The sequence below is a fragment of the Adiantum capillus-veneris genome, chromosome 19 (assembly GCF_014529385.1).
Source record: "Adiantum capillus-veneris isolate H3 chromosome 19, ASM1452938v2, whole genome shotgun sequence".
NCBI classification, from domain to species: Eukaryota; Viridiplantae; Streptophyta; class Polypodiopsida; order Polypodiales; family Pteridaceae; genus Adiantum; species Adiantum capillus-veneris.
Genome location: NC_140949.1, coordinates 144,923,374 through 144,945,503, shown reverse-complemented (window position 1 = coordinate 144,945,503; position 22,130 = coordinate 144,923,374). Strand labels below are relative to the sequence as shown.

General features: G+C 41.1%; 1 protein-coding gene across 1 annotated transcript; it reads left to right on the top strand.

Annotated features, from left to right (window-relative positions):
- Positions 1-21,146: 21,146 nt before the first annotated feature.
- On the top strand, positions 21,147-21,859 carry LOC147435016 (uncharacterized). The gene is made up of 3 exons (XM_086490139.1): positions 21,147-21,328; positions 21,416-21,496; positions 21,598-21,859. The coding sequence occupies exons 1-3, from the start codon at positions 21,147-21,149 to the stop codon at positions 21,857-21,859; spliced, it is 525 nt and encodes a 174-aa protein (XP_086346265.1).
- The last annotated feature ends 271 nt before the right edge of the window (positions 21,860-22,130 follow it).

The window sequence follows — 22,130 nt, the reverse complement described above, 5'->3', positions numbered from 1 at the left end:
TTTTTATTTTTGAGCTTGTGCAGTGCTAGAACAACATAATACAAGGCCACTGGTCAATTTTGGGTTCCATCGAATCCAAATTGGTACCTGTTCACTCAGTTTCTAGATTGCAGATTAGGCTACTCAAAGCCCAAATTTTCATCAATTCTGACACTTTTGAGCTAGAGTTAATCAACTCTTGTGAGTCTAAGAGCAATCAACCGCCAAAAGTACTTTGGCAAAAGCAGTCTTATCGAACTAGAGCAGGAGTAAATCTGCTAATTAACATCGAGATCTGCTAAGAGATAGTTTTTACAGAACCAGTCAACATGGACTCATGTCGAGCCGAGAGTACAATTGCAACTGACCAAATTTTACAGCTCTATGGCTACATTGGAGATAAGGTTTTGTATATAGATTTGAAAGGCCATAGATACTTGATGAGCAGCAAAAGCAACACAGAGGCCACGATCCTATTGATCAGGGTAAAGCCAGATTCAGAGAACTCCCAGATGTTCCCAGACTTTAGTAGAGCCAGGTATTTCAAGCTCAAAGATGAAGTGCAGATACAAAAAATCAACCCAAGTGTTTATCCAGAAATCTGCACAAGCCTGCAAAACAAACATTTAGTGCATATGCAATCTGGATCATTGTACATGGATTACAATGGTCAGATCTATAATCGAGAACCAAAAATGGAAGATCCCACAGATCAACCAATAGAAGCAAATCTAATTGGAGAAACAAGCCAAAGACGGTACAAAGGTCAAGATGGAGCAGTCTACAACTTGATGTTTACTATTCTGAAAGAAGATGCCGACAAATTGGTCAGCATAGAAGTAGAAACTTCTAAGCTAGAGTTTGACATGACAGAACCAAATGAAATACCACCATTCATGGCGTATTGCTCAGATTGTTGATAAAAAGGTGGATATTTTTCTGAAGATTGTCCAAGAAATCCTGACAACAGGGATACATTAACTACGTACCAAGCAAAATACAAAGAAAATTGGAAATGAAAATCTTGATGTAAGTGCATGTAACTCGTTACTTTTAATGCAATAAGATGATTCTGCATTACCATTAGAAGTACCAATAAAAGCACTGCAAGTTCAAAATCGTCATAAAGATGCACAGGCACATGAAAAGCTTAAAATTGATTCTTTGAACAACAAATTCTTGCATGAATTTGGTCAAGGTGTCCACATATCACCGAAGGTTGAAAAGATTGTTAGACTTGCAAATGATTTTGCATCCATTGCCACAAGTGTGCAATCATTCATGAGTCTAAGGGACACATCAGACATAATGATGTTAGCTTTGCATGGTACACATTATTCATATGCACACTATGTAGACCAAAAAGGGCAACTATACAAAAAGGATCAACCAGTGTTTGAACGGCCCACATACCAGCTCATAGAAGTGAGTCTAGTGATAGATCACAAAGGATGGTTCATTTCAGAGGAAAGAATCTATTATAACCCATCTTATCTAGAGCTAAAGGATATTACCCGAGTGAACCCAAAAATCTATTTAGAGCCAAACTCTCCTCCATCGAAAATCAAACTTCGATGTTGTGACCAAATGAGCATATACTTTGACCAAAACGGTCGTAGATATAGACGAGAGTCTAGCATCTATGATGCCTTGGCTCCTGAAAACATAGAAGCTCATATCATAGGAGACCCATGGGATAGACAATATCAGGGCAAAGATAATGCTATCTACAGCTTGACTTGGGGAATAATTTGTCATGTTTCACGAAGATACATAGGAAACTATGTAGAAGGTTTACAGATGCCAAATGCCAACAATGTTACCCAAAGTGTGCCTTCACAGTCCCAAAAGGTGATACTAAACCAGAGTCAAACAGATTTGAACTCTCAAAAGAAGCAGGCTCCCTAGGAAGGGGGAGCTGCAAATCCACCAAAATCAGCTCTTGTACCAGGAATCGCAATGTCAGTTAGAAGCACTAGAGCCTCTAGCCAACAGACCCTTTCACAGCAAAAACCATTGAAAGATCATATGGTTGTTGGAAGTTTCCCACTAACCCCAATCCCATCAAAATCTGCAAAAAAAAAATCTTCTATGAAGATCATCAAGGGAAAAAGTTTTAGGTGATCTCCACGAGTCAAAGCCAAAAGCCGACAAATCCCATAGTGCTCAAGCAATTGCATGAGACCGAGCTCGCATATGCATATCGAGATGCAAATGGCAACGATTCTTAGCAGGTTCATGACTTGTACAAGCCCCTACGGATGCTAAACTTGAAGGCAAAGACTATCTGAAGATGATGCAAAGCCTCAAGCTTCCATAACAAGTGACAAAAAAGTCAAAATCAATGAGAGCTAAAGTCCAAAAATCTACACAAAGGTCACCACCAAAATCTCCTCCAAAGAGACGGATTTTGCCAGAAAGTACAATGGATCTTTTAAGATCAAAATTTACTCAAGTGCAGACACACAATGCTCAACAATTGCAAAAAGGTGCAGTATTACAACAAAATGAGTCAACATCAATAGAAGCAAGTGATTAAGACAAAGCCAATGTAGAAAAAGTTCAATCCACGGACACCGCCACCACAAAAGCCTCAATACAAAAAGAAATCCTAAGAAGATCAAGTGCAATATTGTTGGTGAAAACAAAGAAAAGTTGTCAGGAGAAAAAAAGCTACATTTTCAGTTAGACAAGAACCTCATGTCCTTTTGCATTTGGAAAAGATGTGGCCAACCACAACTAGAAGATGCTTCTAAATTTGTGAGCATATCTGGAGACAAACGAACAGAATGTTGGGGAATCATCTCCACTACCATTTAAGTAAGTTCACAAATCATCATAGCTAAATTCCATGTGATCACAGCAAAGGATATGCCAGACGGCATTATCATGGGAATGCCAATGGCCCAAAAGGTCCTAGAGATACAGAATTCAAACATGGCAGACTCATCACAGACAACCAAGAATGAAGACCAACAATGGTCACCCACGGACGACAGTACAAATTCCTCAAGCACAGTTAAAATGGAGACTGTTGCCAAAGCAAAGCTTATTGAAGATGATTCATCTCCATCTTTTAGAACTTTAGAAGAGCTTAAAGCAAATCAGGCAATAGCAAGTGCAGATCAAACAGAACAAAAAGCAACCACGATAGCTATTGAGCAAAGAATATCACCAGAGCCAGAAGTTAAGAAGAATGAGGTTGCAAACAACCAGGAAGAAATAGGAAGTCCAAAGTTCAATCAGACAGTGCCAGTCGAACCAGCTGATGCAAGTCAGATTGGAACACAAAGTCTCAAGCTACTCTCCATAGAGACACAATCAGATCAAGATGAGACCATGGAAAAAGAAAAACAAATACAAAGATCTTCAATGGAACCCCCAATGAGAATAGTTGTAGTTCTCAGCATTACAAAAGGAGCAAGTATCAGATGTAATGCTCTCTTGGATAAAGAAGCAAATTGCAATATGGTTACAAAAAATATTCAGAGCATTCTAGAGATTACTCTAGGCAACAAGCCAGGTAACAGAGGAATCATAGGTAAGGCGACAAGTCAAAAATACATGGTTGCTACCCTTAGCATCCAAAATCATGAAGAGTGGGTAAAGTTTCAAGTGAAGCCTTCGAAGGAAATGCTTGCAGATGTCATCCTTGGACATCAGTGGTTAGACCAACACAAGGCCTACAAAGAAAATACAATATTAATACTCTCTTTTCCAAGAGGTAGCCAGCAACATTTATAGGTAGCATTAATTCTAGATTCAGAGTTGCAGGAGTCACAAGAATCAAAGACAAATCGTGCAGACAAAGGTAAAGCTAAAGTGGAACTTCCACCGATTAGCAAAGAAGATGTGACAGCATATGCCTCTACATCAAAGAACCCTCATGGATCGGCTTCTTCAAGAAAGTCAGGCTTTCAAAACTTCAAGTCAATTGCTCACCTAAAACCTCTAAGGAGACACCCAGAAAAGCAAAGATATTTCAGCCAAAGTACTCAAGAAATAAAAAGATAGTCAAACAAGTGTTTGTTCCGAAGAGTTTAGTCAAAGTGAATGATCCGGTTTGGATTAAAGATAAGAAATCAACACAGAAAGACAAACACATGGGATGGATAGCATCACAATGGAGCTAAAAGCACAGGAGTACTATGGAGATAACAAACAGATATGGGTACCAAAACCGTAGGTTAGAGCATATGAAGTAACTTAAAGTCCCTCCCAAGAAAGAAGGCCCACAAGGTATCAACTTCGACAATATCCGAGGATACCTAAGAAGCAGGTATACAACAGAACAACGCTAAAGTCAACCACAACTCTCAAGAGGATACAAAAAAAAATGGGTCTCAAAGAATCTTCCTCTTGGACAAGTATTCTACAAAGGCTATAATAAGATTTGGCTACTAGTCAACCACAAGCCAGCTGCAACTACACCAGACCTGCATGAAGATCTCAGGAGCTCAACAAGCCCTAGAGCTCAACAAAGTCAACAAAGGAGCTACAAAGGTCCTCAAGAGATTTGGATTCCTAAGTCTTTCAATGCTCCTAATGTCAACGATCAACAAAGGCCTACAACAACATCAAAGACTCCTATCAATAGGCCCAATTGGAGAATCAAACAGATAATGGAGTCTTCACAGTCAAAGAAGGAAAAACCAACCAACGTGAATGGGATTTCAAAGATGATAAAAAAGCTATGGAAAAAGAAACCTTCAATGCCAACTTGGTCCTTCACTAATCCTCTTTTTGAGGATTCAACCTTACTTTTACCTGAAGAAATGTTTGTAGTAAGCACAAGAATGTTAAAAGTCAAGTCGCCAGGGTGCATAGTCAGAGTCAAGCTGCTGAGCCATAAAATGAGCAAAGCATTAGTCCCAAAGCTTCAAGTCATATTAAACTATGTGCTAAGAGTCATAGTTAGTAGGCTTATGCTCAAGCTAGAAGAGTTGAGCATATCTAAGTCATGTTGCTCATGCTGGATGAGATGAGCATAAGAGTTGAAGTCTATTAACTTACAGTTGGTGGAGTGTCGTAGAGTCCAACACTCACGCACAGTGCACAGTAATATGAGAGAACATATCCTTGTCAACAAAAACCATTCTTAAAGGGTTGCCAGCTTGCAAAGCCATGTCATATGCTTTTATAGCTACACCATCTTTCTGAAGAACCCCTCAAAATCCTTCTTGCACAGCATATTGTTTTCCATGCATTTTTGTTAAGCATAAATAGGATGTCCCATCATTGGACATATGCATTAGACACTCTTTTTGCTTCCACCTATGCACCTTAAATGGACTACAACACGCAAACCAATGTTCCATCATGCTCCCTCTCATATTTGCTGCCTTTTTAATTCCATATCTATCAGAAAATAATCCCTTCAGTACTTTATTAATATTTCCCATGCTAATAAGTACTCCAATAATGTGCGTATCCCAAAGGCACTTTTTTCCCTCTGGGTTTTTTCGCTTTGTTCATCCAGGTATTAGACCCTAATTTAGATCCTCATCATTTTACTTCCCTTGTACATACTTTTCATGAATAAAGAGCAACCTCATCATTATGCTATCACAATGGAAAAATGCAACATCATCTCTCACATCAAACCTATTCGGACCAATGAAGATGCTACAGTAAATTGAACCTAATCACCAAATTCAATGACAAATGAAGACGGTCAGCCAATCAACAACCAATCAAAACCTTCCAAAGCCTCCACAGACACTTTTCAACAATGCCCAAGGATGGGCACTAAAATCGAAAGGGGGGAATGTTAACTAAGTCAACGTCATTTAACAAAAGCTGCCAAAGAGCGAAGCCTTACCAATGCACGTCAAATGCACATCGAAGATGAATATGAAGAAGCAGTAAAGATTGGAGTTACACACTTTTCACATTTTTCCAAAATGGCCATGTATTGTAATTTCCCGATTTATTTAGCCATTGTGATGATTGTAACGTGTTACGGGCTCAATAAGAGTTCCAAGATGTAAAGCATAGGAGAGTTAGTGTACCTAGGTTGTAGATATGATAAGTGTGGAGCTTTAAAGGTCTTGGGCACCAAACATTACACATTTTAGACCTTGGCTAAGATATAAAAGCCAAATTTGTAAAGTTTTAATTAAGTTTTGGATAATGAAATACAGCGTGAGCTACTGACGCTCTCTTCTCTCCTTCTCCCCGGTTGTCACATTGCAGTCGCATTTGTTGCATTGCAACCGCAGGTAAGAGCTCTACGCATTGACATAAACACACCACAGTATTTCGTAGGTTTTGGCATTGGAGACCCGTGGCCTAATTTCATCATAAGTAGGAATTTACACTTCAAATTCAAAAACTAAGCATAGGTGGGGTATTGGGGCAGCATTGCTAAGCATTTAGATGCATTCTGGGTCGAAAACGGCTAGGTTAAAAATCCACCTGCTGTTAATAATCGTGATTTTTGGAACTTGACCTAAAGTGGAATTTGAGACCATAAGCATGTGTGCTTAGGTCTTATAAACATGTCCTAGAATTTCGTTACGTTTGGATGTCATTCGATGCTATAATGGATGTGATTGTTTGTCGATGAGCAATTGGCTTTTGGTGATTTTAGTCACTTGAGTGTAACCTGAGTTAGATGCGAGTTGTTTGTTTTTTTCCAAGAGATTGACAACCTCTTGTAGCCTCTATGCACTAGTCAAGTCAGCTTCGTCCCATGGATTGACAATTTATTTGTGGTTCTTGCTACATCTGCAATAAGATAGGAGTGACGTCCCACAATGGGTTGCCAAGAGGGACAAGAACACATCAAGACTCTTTTCATACACTATTTGCATAGAGAACATGTGAAGTCCATGTCAAGCAAGTAGCTCTGCTTCAACAATTGTCCTCTATCATCCCGGCTGGAGAGCTTGAGGCACTTCTACAGGAGGCAAGGTACTACCACTCTAGCTCAGACTCCCTAAGTGGAAAGCGTGACCAGGTGGATTAGGGCAGGGGTAAGCGTAGGCCTAAACCTTATAACCCACGTGATACTTGACTCAACCACCTACTCCACCTTGGATCTGGATACAATTCCCTTCTGAATCTTTTGCAAGCCACTCTACTGTAAACAAAGCTCCACCTCCACACAACAGGCACTCCCCATCTGCTTGTAGCCTCACCCCATCGCTACCCCATCGTTATCACATATGTACACATACAACTCTTGTTGAGATATCAAGATCTAACTTGTGCAGCTCTGGGATGACTATCACCGGTTGTTGCAAACCCTAACCCTAACCCTAATGTTAGTTATCGATGCAAGAACATATGTTCAAACAAAGCATGATTGTCAGCGTAGATCATCTACCAAAGAAAAACATCAGTGCAAGTACAAGTCCACCGACCGAAAAGTCAACACAGGCAGTTAAAGTTCCAGGGCATGCTTTTTGAGTTCACAAAAAAGCATGCACAACCATAAGAAGTTTAATGTAGACACTTTTTAGAACTTCTAGCGTAAGTATTTTTAACAGTAGAAAAGCCAAAAGTGTGAAAAGCAACTTTGGACTTTTTATAAGCAGAGCCAACTCTTCACCTAGATTATTATCTGCCAGTAAAAAGGTCTAGCACAGGAACTTGGGATCTGTTGAAGATCTAGTGTAGGAACTTGGGACTTGTAGAAAAGCTTACACAGGTACTTGGGATCAGTAGAAGAGCCAGCACAGGTGTTTTGGAGGTAGCAGAATATTTGGCTAGCTCTTTTTGGATTTAAGGAGAAGCCTTCCATTTGCGACTCAGCCGCTTGCTCATTTTCTACTCTTTGAGAAGCCATTGGTCTTGTAGGACTCCTCAATGCTTCAGACACTGGCACTCTTTTTATGCGGAACCTGTTAAGGTCTACCCCTACAAGTCGGCAATATTTTTTCCCAAACTTATCTAAGATAAGAGTCGATGCTCCTGGCTGACTGTGATCTTCAAAACCATATAGAAACTTCTCATCTGTCAACTCATGTGGTTCAGGTTTCATACACTTATAAAACGTGCCCTCGGCTCAAAACTCACCCGGTGTAATCCATCCTTTATGTAGCTCATAGGGACCTTCCAAACCTTGCATACACTTGTAGGGAGGCGTTGTAGCACGACCTAATCGCAACCCACAAAATTGTCAAATCGTGGATCGGCAACCTGGCTAGGGCATGGAAGCACGAGCCCAAGATGTATAGACATAGAGGATTCAAGGGATCCTTCTACTCATCATAGAGAGAAGCCATGGAAAGGACTTCCTCTAATCAACAACGCATTCCTACTTACTAATCACTTGCACACAATCATGTGGTTGAAATTAACCTCTTACATCAATCACTCTTATTCACAACTCTTAATCACAACTACACAAGCATGCAATTAACATACCTACTCCGCATTACTGTGTCCATTCCGGCACAACCCCTCAATGTGACTACATATGCACACACACTAACTGCACCTTGTAGAGAGAAATGAAGAGAAGGAAGGCACAACCCTCACACACCATGGCCAATGGTGTGGATATAATATATTAACTCAAAAAAAGGGATTAAGAGATCTACCATCACACTAATACAATCTCACTCCACATAATGAAACAAAGAGACTAATAAGAAAGAAGGTGTAATTGATTATTAGAAATCAGCAGCTACATGGGCATGGAAAGCCCATGAGCCTCATGACCATCCACTCTACAAAGAGGAGAACTCACCCAAGAATGACTTATCATTAAGAATAGGGCTCTTTTATAGCTTTGGGCCTCAAACCCTTCAACTATGGGATAAAGTTGAGCTCTCTAGCCTAGACTAATACAACTTTGGAACTCCTAAATGAGCCCAAGCCCTATACAATAAAAAGAAAATAGTGTGCACTATAGCACATCTACAGCTTGGTGCATAATTGGTGTGGCCTGTGTTAGCCACTGCTATATTCCCCCCTTCCTAATTTGGTGCACGTCCTCATGTGCCGGTGAAGCAAGACACAGTGACATGGTAGAAAGCAAGTCCATGGAAGAAATGTTGAGCTGCAAAACATAAGAGCAAGTAATGAGCATCAAAGGCCACCAAGAATGAATAAAACATGAAGCACAAATGAACAATCATGCAAAGTGATTTTTTGCTTCTAGAAGATGGATGAATCATAGTCAAAACTAAACAACATAAAGCAAAAAAAACGCATAAACTCTTGTGAAGATTAAACCACTTGAAACTTCAGTTTTATGCATGAAACACAAGCAATCAATTATGACCCTAGGCTAATGCAAGTTCATAAACCTACTAGCCTAAAAACCTAATATGTGAACAATCTTAATAAATCATTCAAGTCTATCATGTCTACGGTGTCATAATAATCAATATCTAATTCTCCGGCCACAGTAGGGCTCCAAAGGAGGGAAAATAGGGATCCAAAGGGGGGGCCATCTGCAAAAGATCCATGTGCAACAATGGGCTAAAAGGACCCTAAGGTTCAGCCCATTAAGACTTCCAAAATGCTAAGGTTCCAAAATTCAAAGGTTGTGTCCAAAGGTCAACCTTAAGGGAATTGGATGCTTTGTGTGTGTACAAAAAAGTCTTTGCAATCCCTACTTGGGAGGGGGCGAGCCTTGCATGTAGGGGATGAGAGAGAAAGCCACACACACACACACACACAAGCTCCCTTTACACAAAGGGAATGAGGGACACATGTCAGCTCCCTAGGCCACATGCCCACAAGGTGTACCCAATTCCTATTGGATGGCCTTGGAGGTGGACCAATGAGAATTATGCTAGAGTAAATCTAGTTTAATTAATTTAAAACACACTTAATAAAAGAACCAATGAGAATTAAGTCCTCTAGAAGACTATTGGAGAGTCTCCCAAGGGGTCCAATGAGCATTCAGCAGCCCAATGGCTTGCCTCATTCCTATTGGGCAGGAGGCAAAGGGGTCCAATGAGAGTTTAGTTGAATTATTAAATTATCTAAAGCTCTCACAAAAGGGGAAAGGGGGACACATGTCAGAAGGCTATCACTTATGCTGCTTAATAGTCATTGGCTAGCCATGGGGAGGTCCAATGGGAGGATAGCAAGAGCAATTAGCAAGAGGGCTCGCCCAAGAGAGAGAGGGGGCTGATTTTTGCAAGGCATTATCACACACACTCTCACACAGTCTATGTGAGAAGCAGGAAAAAGACTATCTCTTCCCAAGCTTTAATGGAGAGCTCATCACCTACTCCAAGCTTGTGAAATAGAAGCCTACATAGACACACTCTTGGCATGTGGATGCAAATCCAACCAAGAGCCAAGCTTCAATGCATGCTCATCTCCTCTACCATGCTAATTACTAAGCTAATCTATGCTAATATGAGTGATTATGTGAGGAGATGTACATCTTTCTCGTAAGATACTCCTTCTTCGTCTCAATCTACTCTCATACCCTGCTAGCTCTCACCATCTTCGAAGGTGTGTGTGGTCTTGGGTCTGAGACCGGGGATAATTGATGTTGTGTTTGCTAAGTGTTTTGCTTAGTGCATGAAGCTTTCATCTTCATTGCACTAGCTAGTCTTGAAGGAACACAAAGAATTGTATTTTACAATGTCTCTCTTGATGGGAGAAACCATAATACAAAGCCTTTTGGAGGGGGGACCGGCTCCATGCAAATCCGGTCCTCAACTGTTGTCAATAGCTTAATTTCTCTCTCTTTTGAAAGTATTGTTCATGCTATCTAACTAGGTGTTATGCTTTTTTTTGCTCTCTCCACCCAAGCACTCTTGTAATTCTCATTAGGAATCTATTATAATGAAATGCCCACTATGTTCATGCTAATTTCCGCTACACACAAGTTTTTAGGCCATTAAAGGTTACATTGGTATCAGAGCTCAAGGTTTCTCTTTTCCTGCTCAAGAAGGGAGGTCCTCAAGCTAGCTATAAATGGTTGGTATTATTAATTGCCTGTGAGTAAGTAGAATAGGGATTTTTCAGCCTTGCAGTGCGCCTGCCTTCGTGCAGTTAACGGGGCATCACCGTTGAGAGATATGGTCTTAATAGTGGAGTCCTACGGGGCTTGCCTACGGCTTAACCACTATTGAGTTGTTAGAAGCTTGACAGGAGCCGGTGCTGTTTTGGTGTTGAAAGACCCTCTCTTCTATTCCTTGCAATTAATGGTATTCGAGGCACGGGTACAGTAGCTTGAGTGCTTTTTCTCAAGGGGTAAAGAGGAGTAGCAACTAGGGCTTGTAGTGCCAAAGTACACCTAAAAAGTTTACACCTAAAAGTTGTTAGAATGGGTGACAATAGTAAAGAGAGTGAAATTAATGTTGATAACTTTGATTCTGCTAATGAGCAAGCTACTAATGATGCTCCGATGCTTGTTCACTATCTTGTTTCTAGGCTTCAACAAGCCATGGGCAATCCATCTCTCCAAAGTGAAGTGCAACGGCAGCTCCGTGCTCACGGGATTCTCCAAGCACATCACCATGATGAGAGAACACCTAGGAAGTCTCCTTCTGAGACTTCCAAAAGAGGTCTCTCTCCGATTCGGGAAGAAGAAGAGAATCCATACGAAGGGCTCAAGAATTTACTTCTTGATGATGCATCTCCTTCCCAAAGGAGAAGTCAAGAGTCTCCATAGAAGGAACGAGAAAGAAGTGAGTCTCCCACCACCTCGGCGGAGATGGCTTCACGAAGACGGCGGGCTAAACGCTCTACATCACCACCAAAGCGGAGAAGACCATCACACTCTTCTCCACACCATAATTCAAAGAGGGATGATAAAAAGCAAGAGAAAAAAAAGGCGAGAAAGAGGACACCCTCTTCTCCATCTTCTTCATCCTTTTCCTCTTATGAAAGTGATGGTGAAGACGATGAAGATCAAGACAAGAAAAAGGCAAGAAAGAGGTCACCCTCTTCTCCACCTTCTTCAAATTCTTCACCTTCTGAAGAAAGTGATGGTGCAACCTTTGAACCATCAAAAAGAAGAGACCATAGGAAATCCTATGCCGCATGGAAGAGGTCATCCAAGCTGAAGAAGTTTAAAGAGGGAGGGAAGAGTATCTCTTTCCTTACCTATGATGGCACCTTTGGTGCTACGGACAAAGTCTTGGCCTTTATCCCAATAGTTTGATGCGGCATTTGGAGATGAGGGCTTCACGGAGTCCTCTAAGCTACGCCATGTAGCTATGCACTTTCAAAAGTCCATCAGGCAATGGTGGTCTAGCCTACGAGCCAACGGTGAAGCTCCACGAACATGAAAAGCTTTAACAGCTTCCATTATGAAGCAGTTTTTGGCCACCGATGCCAAAGACAAAGTACTCACCGAATGGCGAAGCTTAAAGCTCTCTCCCTATGAATCCATCCACAAATATGTAGACAAGTTTTGGGACCTACAACTCAAAGCCATTGTCTTCAAAAAGTTGGATTTTGGAGAGCAAAAGCAACAATTTTGTGCGGGCTTAACCGAAGAAATGGCGGAGTATGTCAACTCCCAAAGGCCACGTACCATATCGGCGGTAATACACCATACTATGGTGGCCTCTCGAATCAATTTCCAAACGGGGGCTAAAAGAAATAATAAGCCCACGGAAAACAAGGGTTCCAACGAGCCTAAGGGGAAGGACAATGTCCAAAAGTCTCCTAAGGGCAACTCCAACAAAGCTAAAGAAAAGGGAGTTTACAAAGGTAAAAACAAAATCTCTCCTGAAAAGCTTGAGCGTTATCGCAAGGATAACCGGTGTTTCAAGTGCGGTGAACAAGGGCATGCATACCGCGCTTGTCCCCAAAAGAACAACCGCCAAGATCCTCCTAGAGCTTCCTTGGTCGAAATCCAAGAGGAGGAGACTCACCCAACTCATCACAAAGGATCTCCTCTATGCCATGCTTGGGGAAAGGTAAGAGAACACGATGCTTTTATTCTCTTTGACCCTGGTTCTACTCACAATTTTATATCTATAGAGTTGGCCACCAAGCTAGGCATACAAGCTTACGAGATGGGAGATGTCCTACCCACGGACAGTGCTTTCAAGGGGCAAGAAGCTTCAGTCACTCCCTTAATCGGGAAATTGAGGCTTCATGTCCAAAGCTATGTGGACAAAGAGGACTTCTTTATCTCTCCTCTCAAGCATGAGGATGTAATCCTAGGGGCACCATGGTTTGACTGCCTGGTTGCCAATGTTAAATTTCCTAAAAGGAGAATCTCCTTTAAGTTCAGGGAAAAAGACATGTATATAGATGCTAAGGAAATGGGTAACACTATCCCCATGCTTTAGCAAAAGAAAATAAAAGCAACCAAAAGGAATTAGACTTATCCAATTTTCTCAAGGGGTTTCAAGATGTTTTTATTGACGACATCCCTTGTGAGCTACCTCCCAAACGAGGTAATGATGACCATGCAATTGAACTTCTTCCAGGAAGTTCACCGCCTAACAAACCTCCTTATAGAGTTTCTCAAGCTCAACAAGAGGAGATTATGCGGCAAGTGCATGAGTTAGTTGAGAAGGGCATGGTTAGGCCTAGCTCATCTCCATTTTGCTCACCTGTGCTATTAGTGCAAAAGAAAGACGGCACATATCGTATGTGTGTCGACTATAGAGCACTAAATAGGATCACTATCAAGAATAGGTTTCCCGTTCCAAGGGTAGAAGATATATATCCTACTTCAGTAGGATTGACCTAAAAAGTGGCTATCATCAAATAAGGATAGTTGATCAAGACATTGTAAAGACCGCATTTGGCACCACATTTGGTCTTTATGAATACATTGTCATGCCTTTTGGCTTGACCAATACACCAGCCACATTCAACTGCTTGATGGAGAAGCTTTTCAGGCCTCATCGAACCTTCACTGGAGTGTTCTTTGATGATATTATCATCTACTCTAATTCATTAGACGAACACAAGCAACACCTCCAGGTAATATTTCAAGTTTTGAGAGAGAATAAACTTTATGTTAATCGAAAGAAAAGTGAATTTTTCTTGCAAGAGATTCGGTATTTAGGTCACATTATCTCTCAAGATGGCATCCAAATGGATCCATCAAAGTTAGAGGGAATAAAAGGATGGCCTAAACCAAGGAATCTTCATGAACTAAGAAGCTTTAGAGGTATGTGTGCATACTATAGACACTTCATAGAAAAGTTCTCACAAATTGCAGGACCATTACATGGCCTAACAAAGAAAAGTGTTAGGTATACATGGTCTGCTAAGGAGAACAATGCTTTCGAAGAGCTTAAAGAAAAACTTATCTCTCAACCTGTGCTTACACTACCGGATCTCTCAAAACCATTTGAGGTCCAATGTGATTCTTGTGGTGATTGCATGGAGCTGTTTTGCTTCAAGAAGGGCACACCATAGGCTATGAAAGTCGAAGGCTCGACCCTGTTGAGCAAGCTCTAGGCATATATGAAAAGGAACTCCTTGAAGTTCTACATGCCTTGGACTCATGGAAGCACTATTTATTGGGGACTCCTTTCATTCTGTGAACGGATCACCAAAGTCTTAAGTACTTCATAACGCAGACCAAGCTCTCCGACAAACAAATGAGGTGGGCAAATTTCCTTTTGCAATTTCATTTTCATATTGCTCACATTGCTGGCAAGCATAATCAAGTAGCTGATGCACTCTCAAGACGGCCGAGAGTGAATGCGGTTTCCATAGCAAATCACAATGATCTATCTTCAATGATAGATGAGTATGCTATTGATCCCGATTTTAGAGATGCGATTTCAGCCCTTGCATTAGGGAAGAAAGAAGAACCATTTACTTTACAAGATGGTTATCTTCTCTATGGTAATAGACTATGTGTTACTAACTCACTACGTGAGAAAGTAATGTATGATACACATGCTCCACCTTATGCGGGGCATAGAGGGATTCAGTCTACCTTAAAGGGAATTGAAACATATTTCTATTGGCCTACCATGAAAGTGAACATACAAGAGTATGTTTCTAAATGTGTGGTATGCCAAAAGACAAAATTTGATAGAGGGAAGCAACGTGGATTGCTTCAACCCTTGCCAATCCCTAATTCACCATGGGAGAGCATATCCATGGATTTTATCTTTGGATTGCCTAAGTCTATCCATGGGAATACGGGAATATGGACGATAGTAGACAGGTTCAGTAAACAAGCTCATTTTATACCTGTCAAAAAGACTATCAAAGCCCATCAAATGGCAACCCTCTTCATTTCACAAATTTTCAAGTACCATGGCTTGCCAATGTCCATAGTGTCGAATAGAGATCCTAGAATGACCAGTAATTTTTGGAAGGGTCTCTTTGAGAATTTAGGGACAAGGCTAAACTTCTCTTCGGTCTATCATCCACAAACGGATGGCCAAAGTGAAATAGCTAGCCTAACAATTCTTGATCTACTAAAAGCCTATGTAACGGAAGTAGATCAAAGATCCCAATGGGAGAAGTACTTACCCTTAGTGGAGTATGCTTACAATAACATTGTACATACTTCCACAGGAAAAGGACCTTTCGAGGTAATTGAGGGAAGATCAAAAAGTCCCTTGCTACTTGAGGTACATGGGAAGATCTTCGTTGTTGATGAGTATAGCCGAGACCTACAAGAATCTTTTCAAAAGATTAAGGATGCTATCTGTATCTCACAACAAAGGCAAAAGGCTACTGCTGACAAGCACAGAAGAGCCAAAGCCTTTAAAGAAAATGATTGGGTCTTATTAAAGTTTCCCAAGGCTCGATTAAGGCACACGACGGGAAAGAATCCTACGGGACATCAAAAGTACTATGCTAAACTAGCAAAAAGGTACTATGGTCCCTTCCAGATTCTTAGGCCAATCAATGAGATGGCCTATCAACTCAAGTTGCCCAATCATTGTCTCATACACAATGCTTTCCATGTGAGCCTATTAAAGCCTTACAAAGGAGAGCCACCTCAACCAAACGGATTGATGACTAGGCTTTATCTTCTCTACCTCATAGTCGAGGACAACTATGATTTCAAGAGAGAGTTAATGTCATAAAAACTAATATCCAATTCTCCCAAATGATTTTCTCATGTTAAAATGATCATTTAATATGGGGAGGTACCAATGGAGTAAAAGCTAGAATATTGGTGAGGCTACCAAACCGGTCTTGGTAGGGATCAAAAGGAGGGAAAATAGGGATCCAAAGGGGGACAGTCTACAAAAGAGCAATGTGCATCAATGGAGCTTAAAAGACCTAAGGTTCAGCTCCATTAAGACTTCCTTAGGCTAAAGTTCCTAAATTTAATTAAATTGTCCAATGGCCAAAGTGGGGTGAAGACCCACCGGAGATCAAGGACCAAGATGATGTGCTGCAGCCCGAGTCCATTCTCCGACATGAAGACAAGGTATTAAGAGGCGGTAAGACTATCGGACGATATCTTATTAAGTTTAAGAATTATCCTTTTGAAGATGCTAGATGGATGCAAGGCATACAGTTAAAGGATAACCTAAACCTTGTCAATGCTTACAATGCTTCCCAGGAGTAAGCAAATGTAAACAATGTTAAAAATGAACAAAGTATTGTCTTATAAGACTCTCTTTTTCTTTACTGTGCACAAAAATGAAGTAGTATGCATGCTTAGATCACGTTTGCGGAGACGACGTCTCCCAAACACCAAGTAGAGCTTGTCACTCTACTATGTAAGACTGATAGCACTAATATGCAGACATGCTTACGCAGCCTCAGGCTCTCAAGCGCCAAATGGACTAGTCATCCATTGTGGAATGATGTCATAGGGTAACATAGGGATCCTCTACCCGCTAAGAAAAGGACTCATGAATATGCTTTATCTTCTCTACACCATAGTCGAGGACGACTATGATTTCCAGAGAGAGGTGATGTCATAATAATCAATATCTAATTCTCCTAAATGATTTTCTCATGTTAAACTGATCATTTAATATGGGGAAGTGCCAGGGGAGAAAAGGCTAGAATATTGGTTTAGCTAGCAGACCGGCCACAGTAGGGATCCAAAGGGGGGGCCATGTGCAAAAGAGCCATGTGCAACAATGGGCTAAAAAGACCCTAAGGTTCAGCCCATTAAGACTTCCAAAATGCTAAGGTTCCAAAATTCAAAAGTTGTGTCCAAAGGTCAACCTTAAGGGAATTGGATGCTTTGTGTGTACAAAAAAGTCTTTGCAATCCCTACTTGGCAGGGGGCGAACCTTGCATGTAGGGGATGAGAGAGAAATCCACACACACACACACACACACACACACACACACAAAAGCTCCCTTTACACAAAGGGAATGAGGGACACATGTCAGCTCCCTAGGCCACATGCCCACAAGGTGTACCCAATTCCTATTGGATGGCCTTGGAGGTGGACCAATGAGAATTATGCTAGAGTAAATCTAGTTTAATTAATTTAAAACACACTTAATAAAAGAACCAATGAGAATTAAGTCCTCTAGAAGACTATTGGAGAGTCTCCCAAGGGGTCCAATGAGCATTCAGCAGCCCAATGGCTTGCCTGATTCCTATTGGGCAGGAGGCAAAGGGGTCCAATGAGAGTTTGGTTGAATTATTAAATTACCTAAAGCTCTCACAAAAGGGGAAAGGGGGACACATGTCAGAAGGCTATCACTTATGCTGCTTAATAGTCATTGGCTAGCCATGGGGAGGTCCAATGGGAGGATAGCAAGAGCAATTAGCAAGAGCGCTCGCCCAAGAGAGAGAGGGGGCTGATTTTTACAAGGCATTATCACACACACTCTCACACAGTCTATGTGAGAAGCAGGAAAAAGACTATCTCTTCCCAAGCTTTAATGGAGAGCTCATCACCTACTCCAAGCTTGTGAAATAGAAGCCTACATAGACACACTCTTGGCATGTGGATGCAAATCCAACCAAGAGCCAAGCTTCAATGCATGCTCATCTCCTCTACCATGCTAATTACTAAGCTAAGCTATGCTAATATGAGTGATTATGTGAGGAGATGTGCATCTTTCTCGTAAGATACTCCTTCTTCCTCTCAATCTACTCTCATACCCTGCTAGCTCTCACCATCTTCGAAGGTGTGTGAGGTCTTGGGTCTGAGACCGGGGATAATTGATGTTGTGTTTGCTAAGTGTTTTGCTTAGTGCATGAAGCTTTCATCTTCATTGCACTAGCTAGTCTTGAAGGAACACAAGAATTGTATTGTACAATGTCTCTCTTGATGGGAGAAACCGTAATACAAAGCCTTTTGGAGGGGGGACCGGCTCCATGCAAATCCGGTCCTCAACTGTTGTCAATAGCTTAATTTCTCTCTCTTTTGAAAGTATTGTTCATGCTATCTAACTAGGTGTTATGCTTTTTGTTGCTCTCTCTACCCAAGCACTCTTGTAATTCTCATTAGGAATCTATTCTAATAAAATGCCCACTATGTTCATGCTAATTTCCGCTACACACAAGTTTTTAGGCCATTAAAGGTTTCATACGGGCTATAAAAAAACTCCTAATCTATTAGTACATTGTCAAAGCTTTTTTGAAGCTTGTGGAAGTTTTGTTTCTTGTCACTCATTGAAAAAACTAAATAACCACCACAAGGCTACCACCCCAATGCAAGTCTAGATGCGACTCTCGGCTCCTTGAACCCTCAAGAAGGTGTTCCAAAAGCCTTTTTGCCTACCAAGGTGACGGCTAACCCCTATCAGCTCAGGGCATCGGTTTAGGGCCTTGACCAAGCGAGCCAAGGTGATTCCCCTCGCCTGTCAAGTGCCAAAAGGGAGCTAGGCCTCACATAGACACGACATAACATATAAATTTTCTTTTTATGTGTCTAGTAGCATTTTTGCTACTTTTTATTGACACTTTTTTGCTTCATTGATTCATTTTTTAGCACTTTTTTATTGCTTCCAACATGAGATGTGTATGGCAATTGGACTAAAGAGACTAAAGCCTAATCATAGCCCTAGGTCATGTTAAAAAAGAATGGAGTATTAAGACTATCACTAAGAATCTAGGACTAGCAAGAAATGATCCTACATTAATCTAAGGTCAAGGCCAATTACCTATGATTAGCACACATAAAACCTAATTTTTTGATGAGTTAATTTTCACAAAGCAAAGTGTTGAAACTTTAGGATGCCTAGCTTTTGAACATGAAAAAACCATAGCTTAGAAGCAAAGTTTCACTTAAGCCAAGCAAAAGAATGAAGAGATAAACAAAAGAGCAAAATCATGGAAGGATTACACCTATTCATGCTCTTTGTGCATCCTTCAGCAAGAATCCTTTAAGAAGCTTTTTGAAGCTAAGTGTAAACACAAGCTACAAAAGCCAATTATTGAAATCCAAAAGCACACAAAAAAAGATTAATGAAAACCTAAAGCTAGGGTCTTGCAAACCCGAATTTGCTAAAGGGAAAAAACCCAAGGGAAAAAAATGCCTTTGGTTATGCACATGATGCTCTAAAGTAGCAAATTTATGCATACATATCAACAATGAGAGAGGTAAAATGCTTCTACATAAGCAAATTTTGCAATTTTTACCATTTGTCATGCATCATTCAAAGTTGATTAATTTCTAGCTCAATGAAATATGGAGTTAAAAACAAGCCAAGAGCTGAAAATAATGCAACCTTTGAATGAAATGAAGTGGCTCTCGAAAGCAGAATTGTACATTTTAAAGCTTTTCAAAAAGTTGGCTAACAACTAGCTCACATGAAATTTTACAATCTTTAGAGCAATCTATGAGCTAGAGATGACTTCAACTTGATGAGATGAAAATGAATGGCTCTCAATAGCCAAATTATGTATTTAAAAGCTCAAAAAATTTGGGTAAATACTAGCTCAAAATGAAAAAATTTAACTTTTGACCAAGCTATGAGCTAGCATTTATACAACTTTTATCCAAAAAAATTGGAATGGCTCTAAATAGCCAAGTTATGCAATTTTTTGCAATGATGACCCCTTCTTGGATCAATGAGATCACAATCCTGCCACACCCTTCAAAATAATTCAAATCATTAGTGCTCAAGCATTTGGAAATTCAACACAAGCACTAAAAATGCACAATCGATCACAACCCCAAAAATGCTCTCTTTTGATAATTCAAGAAGCCCAAATTTTAGTGGTATGTATGAATTTTTCATTTATATCAAGCACTAAAATGTACAAGCAATGTCAAGTTCAAATTTTAATGCACATTCCTAACCAAGCATCTTTGCATCATTCAATGGTCTTGCATGCTAAAAAGAGTTCATTTTAATTTGCAAAGCACTAAAAGTGTAATGCCCAATTGCCAAATAGATGCACACAATTTTTAGAAATTTGCTCTCATGTAGCACAAGTCAACAAAAGAGAGAGTGTATAATAGTCATAAAGTGCAACTACTCATGATCATTTATGAGTTAACTTAGTGGGAATTTGGCAAAACATTAAGATCATAAACTCAAAATGATGTGGAATGGAGACTTATTATTTATACAACCTCGTTGTTGCGAACCAAAAAAAAGGTCCAATTTTTAAGCAAAACAAAAATTATCGATCGGAGCTCACAACATTTGACATGTAGGGCATGGGTGAGATGGTGGAGCCAAGAAGTGTCATTGGCCTCATGGTCAGCATTGTTAGAACAACATGTTTTTAGTCCTTCAAAAGATACACTGTAACAACTTCTTCTGTGTGATGGAGCTCGTGGGAAAGTGGGCTTAGGGGAGAGGTAAATGAAATTTTACCAAAACATTAGAAGGCAAACACATGGGTGCCACATTTGTGGGTGCAATGCAGAGAAACAAGGTCTACATTGACTCGACGCATGGGGTTTTGAAAATCGCGCTGCAGGCAAGAGTCTGTGGCCCTCATGTGCAGGTCAATGTGGCCAATGGGACTTGAGCCAGAGTCAGGAGCTGCAGGGTGGGACTTGAGCCAAAGCGTTGCTTGGACTCTCCGAGTGTATATGTGTATTTTCAGCTGCAATGTTTCAGGGCAACTAAGGTTGAGAGGATGGGGGTTGAGAGGATGGGACTGCATTGCGGCAGTGCAGCTCGTTAAGCTTGGTAGGTCATGAGCAAATGCTACATACAATCTTCAATAGGGGGGAGCATGGGAGCTCCATCATCTCGTTAGAGAGCCCGACCACAAAGCAACAATCAGTTGCATCCTTGTAGATGACGTTATTTGGTCGCTGAGAAGAACAACGTGAATAATCACAAGGTAGTTCTGAGAGTGAGGCTATGCTGCAATTGTAGAGACTAATGTTACGTGCAGGAGCTTGAGAGCTTTGCCTCGCATGTCACGCTGGTGGTCGGTACGGGACTGGGGCAAGCATGTATGTGAGACTTTGAAGACACCAAAATCAGTAAGAGCTTGGACTGAGGCATGGCAACGAGATTGGTCAACTGGCACGGCTTCTTCGGATTTGGAAAGGTTCAAGGGCAGCATTGCAAAACCTGCAAGTGGGCCTGGAGAAGCGTATGTGTGTGTGTGTTGTTTTGCACAAAGCCAGGCATTGGCACGTTGGGAACTGCAGCCGGGAGTATGCGCCACGGTGGGACACAGGGATGGAACACAGGAACACAAATGGCGACAAAGGGAGTGGGGCCGAAATGGCGGGCAGTTCATGCAGAGATCAGTTGTGGGGTGAGTAATGAGTTTGAACCTTGAATAGATAGTATGTAGCCCAAAGTGAGGTGGGGCAGGTGCGCACTGCGAACTAAGTGTGTGTGTGTTTATGGCAGCAGTTGGACGAGCATATCGGGATTGCAGGCTACGCTACGAGCCAAGTTTGGAAGTTGGCGGGGATTGAGAGGAAGGTTCATATTGTTGCCGACATATGCACGTCCCTTCATGTGGGTGTCTTGTGAGCTGGAGTACAACGAGCCCGGAATTGCGGTGGGCCCTTCAAGTGGAAACAGGCCAGCGATCAGCAACGGGTTGTGGGAGACTCGGGGAGAGAACGAGGTTGGGTGTATGTGTGTGTGGAAGAAGCCAAGCCAGCGTTAAAGCTACGAGGTATCGGTACTCAATTTAAAAAAAAATTGGAAAAGATTTCATAAGAGGGGTTCCCACGAGCATGAGTGCGTTCAAAGTGCAAGACTCATGAGTATGGGCAGTGAGAGCGAGATCGATGCATATGTTCAATCCAAAATGAAACATGCTCATAAAAAACCCCTTCTTCAACTATCTCAAACCCAATATTTATTAATGAACTTCAAAAAAGTTGTGTCGTTTGATGGTGCATACAAATCACTTCTAGTAGGTGAAAACTTGAATT

Bases quoted from the DNA above. Each gene is read 5' to 3' on its own strand.
- LOC147435016 (XM_086490139.1), top strand. From the start codon at position 21,147: ATGTCACGCTGGTGGTCGGTACGGGACTGGGGCAAGCATGTATGTGAG. The intron at 21,329-21,415 runs GTATGTGTGTGT...GGTGGGACACAG, and splicing joins GCAAGTGGGCCTGGAGAAGC to GGATGGAACACAGGAACACA. The intron at 21,497-21,597 runs GTGAGTAATGAG...TTATGGCAGCAG, and splicing joins ATGCAGAGATCAGTTGTGGG to TTGGACGAGCATATCGGGAT.